Source organism: Pelodiscus sinensis, chromosome 5 (assembly GCF_049634645.1).
Source record: "Pelodiscus sinensis isolate JC-2024 chromosome 5, ASM4963464v1, whole genome shotgun sequence".
Classification (NCBI taxonomy): domain Eukaryota; kingdom Metazoa; phylum Chordata; order Testudines; family Trionychidae; genus Pelodiscus; species Pelodiscus sinensis.
In genome coordinates this window covers 11567531-11585679 of record NC_134715.1, presented here as the reverse complement: position 1 = coordinate 11585679, position 18149 = coordinate 11567531, and the positions used below count along the sequence as shown (strand labels likewise).

Below are 18149 nucleotides of genomic sequence, written 5' to 3'. Positions count from 1 at the left end.
AGGGGGGATAGTTGAACCAATCGGAAACGGCCGAGGAGGCGGCGGCCCAATGAAACACGCGTGTCTTGCCAACCAATGGAAGCCGAGGAGGCGGCGGCCCAATGAAACACGCGTGTCTTGCCAGCCAATGGAAGCGACGCTGTCTGGCTTATTGCTCGCGCGCGAGGCTGCGCCTCTTTCTTTCGGGCTCCAGCGGCTCGCTGCGGGCACGTGGCCTTGTCCCCAGCCGGCAGCATGGGCGCGAGACGGGGGCTCGGGGCCGCCTGTGGCCCAGCCAGCGGGGCGGTTGCTGGAAATGCCTCGCGTCCTATTGGGGGCTGCGGCCCGGCGCGTGCGGCGGGGCCCGGGCCTGGCCCGCTCCTGCGGGGACGGCGCCGCCGAACGGAGCGTTTCCCAGGCCGCGTGGGCACCCGCCTTGCGCAGCCTCTGCGCCCCGCCGCCGCCTGAGGCTCGTCCCCAGCCTGCGCCGCAGGGCCCCGCGTGACTGAGGGTGCAGCGGCAGCAGCAGGCGCTCTGCCCGGTACGTTGGGTGCAGGCCTGTAGCCGGTTGGGTCCGCGAGCGGTGCTCTGCTGCAGCTCCCGCTTCAGGGGTAATGTTGGCAAACTGCCTGTAACGCGAGGGGGGGGAAGGCGGGAGATGCAATCTCAGCAACAACTTGCCATATGAACGGCTTTCAGTCGTGCACTGTGCATGAGTTAATCCAACTTGCAGCTCTCTCTGCAGAGGCAATGCCTTGCAGCAGTGCTCTCCAACCTTTTTAAGCACAAGATCATTTTTTTGAACTTGTCAGTCCAAGATCTACCTCAAAGGAGGATACATTTGTCCCCCCTTCCCTGCCCTGCTCCACCCCTTTGCCGAGGCCGCACCCTTCTCACTCTGAAGATGGGGTCACTCTGTGAAGATGGGGTACAGGGGAAGGGGATGGAGTGACACCAATGCCCTTTGTCTGCTCCATTCTGCACAGCAAGTAGGGGGCTCTGGGCAGGAGCAGCTGAAGTGCAGCCACTTGATAGCCTCCCAGCCAAGCCAGTCAGGATTACTTGTCAGAGGCTCCAAGATCTGCTGGTAGATCCTGATCTACTGGTTAGTGACCATTGCCTTGCAGGCACCAGTGGTCTGAGTTTAACTCCTTACTGGCATGCATGACAAAGCCTTGACTGGAGGAACCACCCTTCTGGGTGCAAGTCTAATGAGTCACCTTGATCCTTAACTGCTGCCCATTCTTAATACTGTAAGGAGACAGTATTTTGTTGTGGTATCTTTTGTAGTTTGTCCACTATAAAATGGACCTAAGCCCTCAACTAGCTATCAGGTAGTGGAATATTTATCGTATGTAACAGTCCTCTATTTTCTTAAGCCATCCAAGTAAAGTGTTGGTTCAAGAAGTGTTGTTTGCTGTTCACTTAATGTTTACTTGACACATGTCCAGTGATTAAAACCTTTTCACTGCTGTTCACATCATGATCTGCTGTGATTAGTATCTGTTTGGATGAGGATATGTGTGTTTAAAAACTGGCATAAGGTGCAGACATCACTTAGGTGTAAGGCTGAATAAAGGTAGTAGGTATTACTAATGCAAATAATTGTTGCTGCCAATGTGTGATTTGTATTGCTGTAGTTTTAGGACGAAAAAAATCACTGTGTAAATATATGTTCTTATTTCCTTAAGAATTGTTCTGACCAGATCTGCCGTTCCAGCTTGGATTCTGGATGTTCATATTGCCTATTTGTTCAGGTGAGGGTTTAATTACGTGACTTTTTTGAAATAGAGCTAAATTCCCCTAGTTAAATTCAACATTTAAATACTATTGGTGAATCAAACATTAATTATGTTTAAAAATTAGAACTACTTTATTTTATCTTCCTTTTCTAGGAAGAAGCAGTAATTCCATTAAGTCTAAACTGCTTATAGAAGAAAGGATTTGGCAACTTGGAAGTGAATTGCAAGAAGGTTGGAAGGGCCCAGAGCTGTAAACTGATCATGGTATGTGTAAGTAGCCCTTTTCTCTGTGTGGTGTTTAGGGATGACAAATCCCATTTAATTAGTTAACTTGTCAAACTTACTTTAACCAGCTAACCAATTAAATGGGTGGGTGGGGGCTGGAGCACCCCCTGCCTTTGGTGTGTACTGCTGAGCTGGAGCAGCCTGCAGCAGGCCCCACCTGTTAAATCATAACTGGTAAGCCACACCAATTAAGGTGAAGTTACCGGTTAACCTTTTACATCCATACTGGTGTTGCTGAGGGAATTGCTAGTGAAGCTGAAGTTGGGAGATAGGAAGGAGCAATAATGGTCACTGTTCATCTCCTTGGTCAGATATCTTGTTCCCCCACCAGCAACTGCCTCTCTAAGTGGATTCCCCCCGCCCCGCCTATGAACTAGTGGGTTGTTTTTCTGCAAGCCCCAGAGTGTGCCTACACAAAGGGAATTTTCTGTCAATGTACCAATACCACCTCAATTAATTACTTTTATGTTGACATAGGTGCATCTACACTTGGTGTATTATTGATGTAGCTATGTCAGTCCTGCATGTGTCTGGTTTCTTTCCACACCCCTGACGTAACTGAGTCAAAATAAAAAAGTATAGATCAAGTACCAAATATCAGAGAACCCACCTCACCCCATTTAATCCGTGAGTCCCTTACACTTAACATTGAACCAGTTAACTAATTAAGCAGGATTTTACAGCCTTATTTCCTGCTTTGAGTAGGTAAAAGTTGCTCACGCTGTGGTTCCACACCTAAGAAATAGAAATTTCTATGGGTGAGGGAGCACAAAATACTGTAAAAGGTGAAAATGAAATACCTGGAACTATGGAAATAAAATTGTCAACCTTAGAGTTAGAGCCCCCAAATTTTAAATGTGATTAGAGAGTAATTAACTTTATTTTCTCCAACTTTCGAACTTGATTGAGAATGTAGAGCAAGATGAACATGGTAAATTATTTTTAATGTATTAGGTTTTTGCCTACTGTCCAATGATTAAAACTTTTCACTGCTGTTCACATCATGACTCACTGTGATTAGTATTTGACTGGATGAGGACAAGAGGTAAAAAATTCAAAACGAGATTTTTAAAAGCATGTAAAAGTAATTGCATATTAGGAGATACAGAATTGTATTTTATGTAATTTATTTTGTTTGCATACCCAACAAAAGAACTTGTACTTTTCCTCCCTGGGAAATTATTGCTCTTCAAATTATGAAAGGTAAACTGAGACCATTCTGACTACACTTGTTGCCATGTGGGTAAATTTTAACACTTTGTTAATGTCTTAAGTTTGCTGATTCAGTTTGTGCCTAGGTATAAGTATCTTAGAACAGTGCTCTAGAGTATCTCAGTGCAACTTGGATCTGACCTTATTTCTGATTCTAAATTCCTGTGACTCTTGTTAGATCTATCATGTTTCTTAGTTGTCTAATTTCTTTTCTCTCAATGTTATTAATATTTTAACATGATAATTTTGTTAGATATAATGTCTTGAAAATGACAGTGGGCTAATTTAAAATCTGAACCAGACAATAATGAGCATGCTTTCTGAAATATATCTGTAAACATTTCATCAGTCTGTCTTAAGATATAAAATATTGTTTAAACACTTCTGGGTGGACCTCCTAGTTGTGGTTGTAAGGGCTGAGGGCTTTACTGTTCCATTACTGAGCTTGGTAACTTGGAGAGACAAGATGAGTGAAACTTTTAGATGAATTACTGTTGCAGAAAGACAATCTTTCAGGCTTATAACAGAGTGGCTTTTCAAGTCTGGGGAACTTAAGCCCTCAACTTCAGTAAATCTTCCTATTAAGAGAAGACTCTTACAAATGTAGAGAAGGAGATGTTGATTTTCGTTAAATAATACCTATATCTATATTGCCAAAGATCTAATTTTTTTTTTTTACTTTTCAGGTAATTGTGAAAATTTTCTGTTCCATCTGAATTTCTATTTTAAGCTCTAGTGAAGATGGTTGAAAATTGAATTAACCTCCACAGTGGAAAAGGAAAGCAATGAGTACCTGACTGATTTTGGAATGTTTTTAGTGGAAAAGGTAGTGATCAAGACAAGAAATTAGTCTCTTAAAGTACTTGTTTCAACAGCAACTTGTGAATCTTGTGGGAGCTTGCTTTTTTTTGGATACTGTTATAAATGCTCTTCAGTTTTATTAATAAACATGATACACTGCCCTTGAGTTTTTAAATATGGTGTCTTGGCTTTATTTGTATCCTATAGAATAAGCTCTTCAAATGTGAATGAGCTAAGCCTAATAACATTCTGTAGGCTAAGAAACCCGTTTTCACCTTAGTAACTGTTAGTAGCATATATGATATATATTCCATCTAGGGATCTTAAATATCAGTTAATTGAATAGTTGGTTAACCTCATTAATTCTTATCGTTACTCCACTATTCTACAGTCCCTGGGGGTGTGGCTATCAGCCAGTGTGCTCTGGCCCCACTCCGAAGGAACTCCCTTGCACTCAGCACTGCTGCCTCTGTATCTGAAGCAGCTTGGTAACTTGGAGAGACACAAATCAGATATTTGAAATGGTAACACAGAAACCTGTTGGAACACTTTTAACTTGGCTGGGTACTCATTAGTGCATCAAAGTGACTCTTATAAAGCAATTTCAGAAACTAGAGGAAAAACTGGAATTTGCCTTTGCATGCAAATTTCACACATTAAACCAAGGATTGAACAAAAATATGAACTGGATGGGCCATTATAGTCAACACGCAAATGACATAAAAATCTTAAGTATTGGGCACTAAACCAGCTCACTCAGTTATCCATGCTAAGTGAGGCTGCTTTAATTGATGAGTTCACCCTTCCCCTTCACTCCCCATATCCCCTCCTGTGCTATTTGCTTGTACCTCTGGACCCCTTGCTCCATCTGAGGAAATGAGTTGTGCTTACAAAAGCTTAATACTATCTACATTTGTTTCTTAGTCTCTGAGGTGCTGCAGGACTCATTGGGTTTTCTTTAATGCTAGTAGCAGTAGTCACAATACTCAGTATAGCGCTGTGGTCACCAACAGGTCGATCCATGGCCTTGACCAGTCAATTGCGAGGCGACCAGACCCTCCCCCTATTTTCCACCCACCCCTGAGAAGCCCCAGTACGTACTTACCTGCAGTGAAAATGGAGGTAGTGCCAGCTTCCCGTGGGTGGATGGAAGTCCTGCAGCTTTAGTGCCACTTCTGGCAGTTCCGGAAGTGCGCTGGTTGCTTTGCCAGGCGCGCTGCGGGAGAGGGGCCCTGGCTCCAGAAGTGGAACATGGTGACTTGCCTGCACCGGCGCATGAGGTGTGAGTTGTCCCCAGGGCAGGCACGCGCAGGCTGTGTCTAGACTGGCATGATTTTGTGCAAAAGCAACTGCTTTTGTGCAAAATCTTGCCTGTCTACACTAGCTGCAAGCATTTGTGCAAGAACATTGACTTTGTAATGTACAAAATCAGTGGTTCTTGCGCACTCTGCTGCTCCGGCTCAGGGATAAGCCCTCTTGCGCAAGAATAGTTGCGCAAGAGGGCCAGTATAAACAGCCATGTTAATTTCTTGAGCAAGAAAGCCCGATGACTAAAATGGCCATCGGAGCTTTCTTGCGCAAGAGAATGTCTACACTGGCACGGACGCTTTTTTTTTGTGCAAAAGGTGTCTTTTGCGCAAAAGCATCTGTGCTAGTGTAGGTGCTCTTGCACAAATACTTTTAATGGAAAAACTTTTCCATTAAAAGTAATTTGCGCAAAATCATGCCACAGTAGACTCAGCCCCAGAGCTTGCACCTCTCATCCCTTCCCGTACCCAAATCCCTCATTTCCACCCCAGAGCCTACACATCCTGTCTCAACCCAGTGAGGGTCCGGCTGGACTGCAGGAGTTTTTCAGGATTCTAGAGATATCCCAGAAAAACACTTCTGCATCCAAGGTTGCATTTGTTCTTCCGCTTTGTTTGCTTTCCACTTAAAAAATTCTCTTCCGGTCACGGCTCTATTCCTCTTTCCATGAGGAATAAGGGGGCTTCCAAAAGAAGGGTTTTTTCTGACATTTGGTCCAGTCTAGACAGGCCAAATGTTGGAAAAACCCCTTCCTACAGAATTTTTTTTTAAAGCAGTATAAAGATTGGGATAGCAAGTGATGGAGAGGAGGAGAATAGAGAGGGCAGGGGCGCTAGATCTTGGCTTGGTCTGTCATTTAAAAAGTGATCTGCAGTGTAAAATGGTTGGCGACCACTAGTATAGAGCATGGGTTCCTAAACTGGGGGTGTATGAAGAAATTCCAGGGGGCGGTGGGAGGCAACCCAGCCCAAAGTTGTGCTGTTGTTTTTGTGTTTTGGCCCAGGGTCAGTTCATTTATTTATTTATTTTAAATCCAACAAGTTTTGCTGGTATTGGGGGCAGGGGAGGCATGATTTTTGAGAAACCCTCAAAAAGGGGGGCATGATGCTGAAAAGTTTGGCAACCACTGTTATACAGGAAGAAATATGACCTTTCCATGAAAATGGCAAATAGCACTTGCTCACCATAGACGGTGATCAAAATGCTTTGCACTTGATTGGGTTTGTTTGGTCTTCAGGACGTTCTGCTTTGGAGAAGCAAAGTACAGCCAAGGGGGCTGCTGCTTGCTGCTACCTCTGCCTCAAGGCCTGAGTCTTGTGTTCTGTACTGAATAGCAGACTATTTTGGTAATGGAATTTGAGGGATCAGAAACATGAGCTTGCCAAATAGCTGTACGTGGTAAAAATGTGTGCTGTAGTGGGTGGGACTGTATGTTTTAAATAAGCCGTCGGGGCTTTTACCTAGGAGCAAAGAGGGGACAAACACTTCATTCTTTAACGGGGGAGGGAACATTTTAGGAGTGGGGGGCTGTGCGTCCATGTGAGAAACCAAACGCTCTCTGAGGCAGCCTCTGGCTGAGAATAGTGATAGAAATGGAGCCGTGTTAGTCTGGGATAGCTGAAGCAAAATGCAGGACAACGTAGCACTTTAAAGACTAACAAGATGGTTTATTAGGTGATGAGCTTTCGTGGGCCAGACCCACTTCCTCAGATCAACTAGTGCAGGGGTGTCCAAACTTTTTTCAAAGAGGGCCAGATTTGATGAAGTGAACATGCTTGAGGGCCGACCATTTTGCCTGACATTCTTTGAACCATTAAAATTAAATGCAAATTAACTATTTTATGCAAAGTTTATTGCAAACGGCATACTTTTCATTTCGTCACATGGATGACCAATCTAAACAGGTGTTAAATCACTCTGCCTTTCATATCTGAAGGCCAGATGGAAAAAAAATCCAGGAAGCTGAAATATATGTCAGGAACATTGTAAAGTACATTACATATTATTGGTAATAAAGGTTGTCTGTCAACTTTTAAGTTCAAAAATTATGGACAGGAACATAACACCAAGTATACATGTTGTGTCCAAATATATTTATAACTGATTTAGACCAACTGACATTAACTGAGATTTTACAATGTATTCATCTCAATACATATGGATTCGTTGGGGGCCATAAAAGATAGATATTGCCAAATTACCTGTGGGGCCGTATTAAACCGGAACACGGGCCGCAATTGGCCCCCGGGCCGGACTTTGGACATGCCTGAACTAGTGGAAGAAAATAGTCACAACCATCTATACCAATGGTATCCTTTGGTATAGACGGTTGTGACTATTTTCTTCCACTAGTTGATCTGAGGAAGTGGGTCTGGCTGAGCCTGACCCCTCCCTACCAGCGCCGGGGGGGCGCATGCTGGCACATTTTGTGCGCTCCAGTCCTGCAGAAACAGGCTTCTCCCCGCCAGGAGGGGAGCCCTGAGCCTGAGGGGCCCCCAGCGCTGCTTTAAGGAGTCCTACGGGCCAGGCAGGGCGGCGGAGCCCCCCAGATCTCCCGCCAGAGGGGGAGCGCGCCTGGCCCGTAGCCAGGAGGCAGGCCCGCGGCCGGGGGAGGGGCTCCGCCCGGGGACCGGCGCGTGTGCAGGGGCCGGGCCGGAAGCCGGGCTGACGAGGGCTGCGCTGCGGCTGCCACGTTGAAGCGGAACGTGGAGGAGGCTCCGGCTGGGCCGCAGCCGCCAGGTGAGGGGGCGTGGGGCGCGGCCGGGGCTCCCGGCTCGGGCGGGCGGGCGGGCTGCAGGCGAGGCCCCGCTTTCCGGGCGCTTCCCCCCGGCCTTGCGGTGAGCCGGCCCCGGGCTTCCAGCGCTGCCGCCCTGCGGCGGGGATCGGGCCACTGCCCGTCTGCGGGGACCTCCGGGCGGCCGGCTCGGGGCTTGCCTGGTCGGCTAGTCAAAGCCCGTGTCCTGGCCCCTCTTTCGTGGCGAGTTAAGCCGCGCACAAAGCTGCCTCGCTGTCAGCTGAGCGAGCACCAGCCTCTCCCCTGAGCTGTGGCCGGGTCCTGTGGCCTTCTGTGGTGTTGGGGGACTTACAGCCTCGTCTTAGCCTCTGAGGTGAACGTATGTTCCGACTCTCTGTCTCATAACTTACTCCGAAACGCACGTACTACGGACTTGGTGCTTTTAGGGTTTATAAACTTACCTCTCAAAAAAAGTCATGCTCCATCTACGCCTGTTGTGACCATGTTTGCAAAAACCCTTTGTATAAAGCCATCTTTAAACAGCGTATCCCCCCGCAAGGGAAGGCATAACGCAGCCCTTTAGGAAAAGGGATTCTAGCGAGAGAAAGAAAAAATATTTGGATTGCTTTGAGGATCCCCTATTAATAACCATCTTGAGGTTTTCATCTTGCTTGTGTTATTCAAGCGAGTATGTATGTAAAGATGATTCTACTACAGATACACAGAAAGACAGCTATTTTGTAGCAAAACTTATCTGACTGGGCAAAGTAGTTGTGGGGATATTTTTAGGGAGTAGCTTAACTACAAGCCTGAATCTTTTATTTGCAGCTCACAGATATTGCTAATGGATATTGTAAAATATTTGTAAAGATAAATGTGCATGTAAGAAAATGTTTCTCCATTCTGTTAGTCAGCTAATTTAATATTGTTAGTGAGAGAACCGCATTTATTTTCATTTGTGAAACATGCAACTTTTAACATCCTTTCTTTACTGTAATATATTGACCATACCATGATACAAATAAAAAGTGTAAGAAAATGTCCAGAAAAATCAAGGTGCTGAATCACTCAGGATATTGGCCACATGCTAGAACTTCTGTAGTGAACAATCCTTGGATGGTTAATTCGAAAAGTGCAATAATGTGGTTTTCCTGGACAGAATAGATAGGGCCATAGTGCCAACATGGCAACAGCAAGACGTTCAACATACACATTTCGTTTGCCAGTACCCTTGTAACTCAAGAGTGAAGCTATGTCATTACCATGGTGTAATACAGACACTGTCAAACAAATGTATTTCTTAGACTGGCATCCAACCCATCTTGTGCTAAAGAACTGATGAGATCTACCATTATGTTATAAAGAGGAGGGAAACCCATATGTTTTGTTACCTCTCTTTAAAAATGGTTTCTAGTTCATCTAAGTCATTAAATAGACCACTCAGTGTCCACCTGGTAGTAGTGATCTCTTCTATGTGGGATGGGTCCCAGTAGGCAACAGAGTACCCTGCATGTATAGCTGAATAGTAAAAGTATAGACCAAGTGAAAAGGAGAGTAGGACTTAAGTGGGCATCAACTAAGGATGTTAAAATCAATTTACTTGTGGGGAGAGAAGGAGGCTGCACCTCCACCTAGGGGCTGGATGTGCAGGCCCACTCATTGAGCAAAATATGGAGCCAGGGCAGGCAGGGATCCTGTGTTAGTCCATTGCACCACCAATCTGGAGCTACCTGAGGTAAGCACCTTCTGGTTGGAGCTTACATCCCAGCTTACTGCCCCCAATCTCCTTTAGCCCGAAGCCATTGTCTGCAGCTCCTAAAGCCCCTGAGTTAATACAGCCCTGCTTGAATTCCCCAGGTGCATAATATTTGTCTGCATGCTTGATGTGGACAGTCAGTAATCACCTTGCATAGTTTCAGAGAGTAATTGTGCAACTTTGCCCTTTTTACTTGTGGGTTTGAAGTTCAGTCAGGATCTTTCCACACCACAGCCTTCTCCAGCTGATAAACTGGAGCACACCTGATTGACTCAGAACCACATTCCCTACTCAACCTCACTCAAGTTTGGGAAAAGTTTTTCAGAGACTGGCATTTCTTGTGTTCAGGATAACTGTGTGAGTTCAGAAGCTTCCTTGGGGAGCTGAGTTAGTCTGTAAAGGATAAACTTAAACAGCAAATGGTCTGTTCAGTTCGGGTTCCCTAGCACATGGCTAACTCCAGATTCACTTGGTATGACTTGTAAACTGTTTGAAATGCTTTTTTAATTGTAAAAGTAAAATGGAGATACACAAGGGACTTTTAGCGTGATGAGCCCTGCGAGAATATTTTTTAATTCAGTTATGTAAAAAGAGATCTAATTTTTAAAATTTGTTTGAGATCTGCTACAATATAATCTTGAAAAATGTCCCTCTAAAAGATACAAAATTCAAATGAGTGAGGCAAGCTGTGTGTTGCGTCCAAAATTTTTTAAAAGGACTTTGTCTAGCAATGTTTGAGTACTCCTGGTACTGATTTTATGATGTGAATATTTGATATACAATGCAGGGTTTGTAGTATAATTATCTGGGTATGTGTTATCAGAATGAATGTGAAAAATGTCAAATCTGAAATCAAGTACAGGAAAGAATTGAAAACTTCCTGTTATCATAGAATATGTGTGGCCAAGAAAGTTTACATTCTGTGAGTTCCCACTGGTTCAGGAGACATTTGGCGAATGTGAGTGTTTTTCAGTAAACTTAGCTGGAAGGCGAATTTATCAGATTTTTTCCCTGAATTATCTTGCATTGCTTGCTAGTAACAATTAATCCTTGCACTTTTTCACACTACTTGTTCATGCCCGAAAGTTGCACAAATCCACCGGTGAGAGCTGTATGACTCAGAACTGTTGAGCATTTCAGGCTTTCATGTAAACTTTCACTTCCTTTTAAATAATTTATTGCTGGAATCCATAATTGTGAGAAAATTCTTGGCACTTCAGAATGTCAGTATTGAGGACCATATAATCTTTTCAGGGGTGATAAGGTAGAACGTGGTGACTGAAAAAAATGTGATGCCAGACTTTCACATTACTTTTCTCTTTATATACTTCCTCAGTTTGCACAGGAAGAGGGATGTACTTTTATAGTAACATGTTTTGTACTTACTATTGTTAGAAGTAACACTTAAGCTAACTAGAAATTAAAGAGATTAGAAAAAAAGCCCACATCTTTTCTGCTTATTAATTTGCTTTGTACATTTGGCAACTGGTTACATGCAGTTAATTGCATTGTTTTCTCTGTGTAAGTACTCATGGGTTGTTGTTTGTGTGTGTCTTGCATAATACAGGAAAATGTAAAACTATAAATATTGGCAGAAGGGCTCAAAGATGGATTTTGTACCTGAAACTAAGTTCATTTCTTGAGCTTGCTAGTATGCAAGTTAATTATGTTTCTAAAATATCACTAAGGAATACTTTGACTTTCTTTCACATGGTTTTAGAAACCAAAATGGTTTCAGTAATGACTTTATGGTAGATTTCAGTAATTTCAGTTCTCATAGTTTATAAATCTCAGATTTGGCATTTAGCAACATGGAAAATATTTTTATTTAAATGTAATAGCTGCTGCAAGATGTCAAGTCATATAACCTCATATTAGCAAAGGCATTTTGTCTAACAATCCCAGAGCAGCTGCGGTCTTCCTCAGGTTTATTTAGGAACATTCAGCATGTTTAGCAAATATTAATTTCTTTTAACTTCAGTAGTATTTCATCATTACTCTCTTCCCTACAAATGTCACATCATACACACAGCACATTTATCCTCTGTTGTACTGGTGCCATTTCTTCCCTTTACTAAAATTACCTTCTTTTAGCAGGATGAAGCTAAAGGAGATTGATCGCACTGCTATGCAGGCATGGAGCCCTGCCCAACAACATCCCATTTATTTGGCTACAGGTAACTTGTTGAAGATTGTATTCTCTGTCTGTGGGTTTTTTTTAATTAGCATTGTAAATATCCCTTTAAAAAGTTTACTGGTTAAATGGTATAACTATAATAGTTTAACCAGTTAACCATGTGGCTGGGGTCCATCCAGCCCGCTGTGGGTTGGAGGCTCCCTTAGTCCAACCGTCTGGGGTGGTGGTAGGAGTCTGTTCCAGCTGTCCAAGCACTGCTCCAGCCAGTCAGGGTCCTGCCTCGCTGTGGGCGGGGGACTGTTCCAGCCATTCAGGATGCCACCACACTGCCAGCTGGGGACTGCTCTGGTTGGCTGGGATCCTGCCAGCCTGACCACAATTGATGGGGATGCGTCTCTCCCCCTCCTGCTCAGCCCTCTGATTAACTGGTTACCAGGTAAGCATGCTGGTAAGGCTAATGCTTTCCGGGTAACAGGTTAACCTTTACATCCCTACTTTGTATGCATATGGTATAGATTATAGCACGACGAGTGTATGTGTAGTTCATAATAGAACGTTGCCATCCTGAAGGCTGAAATAGTAATTGAGAGTGCAGTTTAGTGCCTACTTAAATCACTTCTCAGCCTCCAGAATATCAGCTTTCCCTAAAAATCAAAACTCAGGCCTATATAATACTTTATAAACATGCATTTTTGACCTAAATATATGACAGCATTGGATACCTAATTTCAAGATTCTCTCTCCTAAATCCAAAGGTTACATGACCCAGTCTTTACCAATGGCAGTACAGGTTGGACCTCTCTGGTCCAGCAACCTTGGGACCTGACCAGTCTTGAATGAAGGAATTTGTTGGACCAGGGGATGTTCCTTGCTACTTGCCTGCTAGCCCTAGCTACCCTCTTGCTGGGCTGCTACGGCCCTGCTACTGGGGTTCTGGCCCCAGTCCCAGCAGCCCTGAGCTGTCAGCCCGCTTGCCACTGGGGTTCCCAGCCAGGACTCTCTGGTTTAGAAAAATCCATGGTCCTGTCGGATCATAGATGTTGCCGGGTGAGGGAGTCCGGGTTTTTGGAGGTCCAGTCTGTAGTTTTGGCTGCCTTTCAGTCAATTTCTGAGTTTTTGTTTTATTACTTGTGTGATATTCACACAACAGCAGGGAAGAGAAAAACATCACACACTTTTCTTTTTTTATTTTAATTGGAAAATTTTGTAAAACCAGGAAGGGGATTTAGGAGCAGGTGAAGTACCTGAAACTACTTTTAACCCCCTTTTATAAAAATTGACTATGTTTGGTATTCAGTGTACCTCTGAGATACAAAAGAAATAACAGCTTGAGTATGCATTGATGCTTTAGTAATTTTAAATTCCATTATTTTGTAATATATCATTGTGATAGAACAGTGTGTTTCTGTGTAGGTACATCTGCTCAGCAGCTGGATGCAACTTTCAGTACCAGTGCTTCTTTGGAAATATTTGAACTGGACTTGTCTGATCCTTCATTAGATATGAAATCCTGTGCAACTTTCTCCTCCCCGCACAGGTATGAATTGAGGTTCCAAATTTATGATCTGCTGTATAGAAATGCATTTTTTTGTTGCAACCGCAATCCATGGCATGGGCAGAAAGGACTGTATATGAAGCCTTAGCTCTGTATCAGTGCCACTAGGAAAAGTAATACGAATGGGCTTGTTGTTAAGGTTGTAAACTTGGACTCTGGAGACTTGATTTCAGTAACTGTTATATCACAAATATCTCGAGCTGTTGCAGAAGGGTAGTCGTATTAGTCTGTTTTAGCAAAAACAACAAGGAGTCCTCTGGCACCTTAGAGACTAACAAATGTATTTGGGCATAAGCTTTTGTGGGATATAACCCACTTTGAATTTGATGAAGTAGATTCCAGGCCACAGAAGCTTATGCCCAAATAAATTTGTTAGAAAGTTTTGAGACCACTTTGCTCAAGATAAAAGACTATCAACCATTAGATGATAGAACCATAGAAATGTAGGACTGGAAGGGACTTCAGAGGAACATCTAATCAGGTCCCCTGCACTAAGGCAGGACTAAACTATCCATGAGAGGTGTTTTGAAAACCTCCACTTGCTGTAGTGCTTCATTGTAGTGAGTTCTTTTCCTTGTAAATTCGTCATAACAGTCAGTGAAAGTGTGAGCTGCTCTTCCTGGAGGCAGAGAAGGATCTGAAAACTTTCCACTGACACGGGATTGGGTCCATTAATCTTTCATGCCAGATACTATGTTAGCATAAATCTTAGTCCTTCAGTTGATCCATTGCACTCACAGTGCGAGTGTGTGCTACATGTACAGATTGTCAGCTGCTCATCAATGAGTAAGCAATAGTGTCAGTTAATGGATTTTTATCAAAGATATGTAGGACAAAAATATAGTGTATTGTAGCTCGGCTACACTGAGATATATGGAAATCCAAATCCACTGGTTAATGTTTTACATCCACTTATGATGTAGATATAAGTTAATTCCATTTCATTCTTCACAGTCCATGTTTAAATAATGATGTACAAGTCTGTTTTCCAAAGATTTACATCAAACACCATTTCCTGAACTTTAAAAATTATAGATTGATTAAAGTTGTACAATGCAGGAACTACGTCTTCCTTGTAAAGAATCTAACAGGATGATGGGGCCCTGAATCTGATTAGGGCCATGGGCTGCTATCCTAATATAGATAATAACTATTCATATAGCTGTGGTAGGGAAAGCAAAAGGATTTTGCAGGACTTATTGGGTCCTGCTATGTGTGAAGTGCCAGTGATATGCCATTACCATGCCCACTATTTAACCAGTTGCAGAGTAGGACAGGCCTGTCTCTTACTTCTCTGCTTATGGTATTACATCATTTTGCAAACCTTTTAATGCAGTCTACCTCACAATATAAAAATGCGTCTATTTGGACAAAGGTTTCACCTGATTCCTATAGACTAGTTTCAGTCTTCAGTATATTTCTTTGATTTGCACCATGCTACCCATTATGCAGGAACAATAAAGGTTGACATTGGGAATTGCTAACCATGAGATTAGAAAAATAAAATGTAAGTAAGTTGTGCTTGTGCTGCATATACTCCTCTTGCTACTTCGAGCATTCAGCATCTAAAACTGAAGTTGCATATAATTGATTAAAAATGCAGCAAGTTGTCTTTCAGCCATTACTGATTAAAGGCAGCACTGATAGTGCTGATGTATTTTTTAAAATAAACTCTACCTCTTCGATTTGTTTTACTTTTTTTAGTAACTTGTTAGTTCGCTTTTCAACTGCATTAAGGTCAGTTTGTATGAGCAATGCCATAAGAGGGTGTGTGTGGTTATACAGAAGAAATGTACTCTTTGCATGGCTGAGCACACAGGAATGTTGTTTTGCTATAAAAACAACTTTGATTAAAAAAAAAGAGAGAGAGAAATCAGAATGCTTATAGATTCACCGAGCAGTGTATTAACTTGGTTGTATTTCAGGTCTAAAATATACTCTCACCTGTAATTGAATATTAAATAAATCAAACTGTACTCTAGGCAACACACTTTCTTGTTTGTATATAAGGGTTGCCACTTGATAAGCATAAAATTAAAAAATAATTTTAATAGCAAGATTGTATCTGAGGAATAAGGCTTATGTCAAGGTGCCAGTTCTCATTCACTCTGTTTACCTCTTGCATAAGCAGCTTTTCATTAATATCAGATATTTAAGTGTTTGCTTGTAATAGGCTATACTTATTAGTCTCATTCAGGGATTTCACAGTCCTTTGCAAACATTATCTCAAAAACCCTATGAAGTAAGTGACTGTTCACCTGACTTTAGAGCTTTGAACTGAGGCACGTACAGGTTGGGACCTGTTCACTCTCACACTTCTGATACTATGGGAGAGCTATGAATAGAACGTAGCAGTTCTCACTCATGTCTTTGCTCTTACAGCAGCCTGCACTTCCTCCTGTCAAGTGTTAACATTTTCCCTGATAAAAACACTATGATGTTATGGCACTTACGATGATATGGCAGTGGATCTTCTTAAATTGTTTATTTTTTATCTTGTAGGTATCATAAATTGATATGGGGACCTCATAGAATGGCTTCAGATGGTAGTCCTTCTGGAGTTCTAATTGCTGGTGGTGAAAACGGAAATATTATTTTGTATGACCCAACTAAAATTATAGCTGGCGAGAGTGAAGTTATAATTGCTCAGAAAGAGAAGCACACTGGACCAGTAAGAGCTTTGGATGTGAATATTTTCCAGGTTAGTATTTTTTTTTTTTTTGTTCAGTACACAGTGTCATGGATTAGTAACATGGATTTGTAGAACACTGTAGTACTGTAGTGCAGTATTTTTATCATGAAAATTGAACTTACAAATGTAGAATTATGTTCAAAAAATAACTGCACTCAAAAACAAAACAATATAAAACTTTAGAGCCTAAAGCAGTGGTCCCCAGCGCGGTGCCATTTATGTGTGCCCGCGGAGCAATCTGGGCTGGCCCCGCCCCCGGGCGTGCGGCAGGTGCCAGCCCCGGGCACATGGGCGGCCACTGCCCCGGGGTCGCGGCACATGCAGGTGCCGGCCCCGGGTGTGCGGCGCATGCTTGGCCCCGCCCCCAAGCACATGGCCCGCGAGCGGCCCCGCCCCCGTACGCGCAGCGCGTGAGCGGCCCCGCCCCCAGGCACCCGGCAGCCCCAAAACGTTGGGGACCATTGGCCTAAAGTCTGCTCAGACCTACTTCTTGCTCAGCTAATTGCTCAGACAAACCAGTTTGGTTGCAGTTTGCAGGAGATAATGTTCCCTTTTGTTTACAATGTTACCTAAAAATAAGAACAGGAGTTCTGTGGTATTTTAAAGATTAACAGATATGTTCCAATGTAAACTTTTGTGGGAAAACCCCCCACTTCATCAGATTCATGGAGTGGAATTACAGAGGCAGGCATAAATATACTAGCACGTGAAAAGAATGACATCATAGGACATGCGTCCGTGGTGATGAAAGATTTTGCTTGATAATGATCCAAAGCAGAGCAGACAGTTGCATGTTCATTTTCATCATCTGAGTCAAATACCACCAGCAGAAGTTTGATTTTCTTTGCTGGTAGTTCAGGTTACATAGTTTCTTCCTCAAAGTGTTTCCCTTTTAAGACTACTGAAAGAATGCTCTGCAACTCTGCCCTTCAGATTTTTATACCTTAGGTCCCGAGTGATGTAGCTATTTTTGGAAATCCTACATTGGTACCTGCTTTGTATTTTGTCACACCTGCAGTAAAAATGTTCTTAAAACGAACATGTACTGAATCATCATTTGAGACTGCTGTAATATGAAATATACAGCAGAATGCAGATAAGACAGAACAGAGGACACATAATTCTCCCCCAAGGAGTTCAGTCACAAATTTAATTAACACATTATTTTTTAACAAGCGTTATCAGTATGGAATCATGTCCTCTGAAATGGTTGCCCAACATGAAGAGGCATATAAATGTTTAGCATCTCTGGCACATAATTACCTTGCAACGCATTGCTACAAAAGTGCTATGTGAATTCCTGTTCTCACTTTCAGGTGGCATTGTAAAAGAGAAGTAAGCAGCATGATCTCCTGCAAATTGTAATCAAACTTGTTTGTCTTAGTGAATAAGCAGTAGGAGTGAATAAGCAGTAGGAATGAGTGGACTATAGGCTCTAAAGATATACACTGTTCTGTTTTTGAGTGTAGTTATGTATAAAAAAATTGTAAATTTGTAAGTTCAATTTTCACAATAAAGAGATTGCATTACAATATTTCTATGAGATTAATTAAAAATACTATTTCTTCTGCTTATTTTTATATTACTTGATTACAAATATTTGCAATAATAGAAAGTGAGCACTATACACTTTGTAGGCTGTGTTGTAATAAAAATCAATATATTTGAAAGTAGAGAAAAACATCCAAAAATCTACTATTTATTTGAGAGAGTTTGTGAGCGAGTCTATCTGTCCATCTCTCTGTTTGTTCAAGAACTCCTCCTAAATGGTAAGAGCTAGGACCACCAAATTTGATGTGCAGCTTCCTCTTATCACTTAAAGCAAGGTAAGGGTTTGGTTGTGCCAGGACAGTGAGATGTGCCTGGAATGTGATTTTCCCCTCCTCTAATCCCCTGATAACTTGTGAAGGGAGGGGGCTGCTAGCAGGGACAGCTATATTGTGTAATG

At 42.7% G+C, this 18149-nt stretch overlaps 1 protein-coding gene and 1 long non-coding RNA gene across 8 annotated transcripts in view; both read left to right on the top strand.

Moving 5' to 3' along the window:
- Window positions 1-53: 53 nt before the first annotated feature.
- Window positions 54-4194, top strand: LOC106731600 (uncharacterized). Its single transcript, XR_012903985.1, has 4 exons — window positions 54-520; window positions 1671-1736; window positions 1875-1985; window positions 3905-4194. It is a non-coding gene; the product is annotated as an uncharacterized LOC106731600 (long non-coding RNA).
- Window positions 4195-7906: 3712 nt separating this feature from the next.
- SEC31A (SEC31 homolog A, COPII component) overlaps window positions 7907-18149 on the top strand; it is a 67512-nt gene continuing 57269 nt past the window's right edge. For 6 of the 7 annotated variants that reach the window (XM_075929496.1, XM_075929494.1, XM_075929493.1 and 3 more), the window contains exons 1-4: window positions 7907-8066; window positions 11912-11994; window positions 13368-13491; window positions 16012-16210. In XM_075929496.1, coding sequence (XP_075785611.1) covers window positions 11916-11994; window positions 13368-13491; window positions 16012-16210 — 402 coding nt within the window. In that variant the 5' untranslated portion in view covers window positions 7907-8066; window positions 11912-11915. The remainder of the gene's footprint in view (window positions 8067-11911; window positions 11995-13367; window positions 13492-16011; window positions 16211-18149) is intronic. The other variant, XM_075929491.1, reaches the window with a different exon arrangement.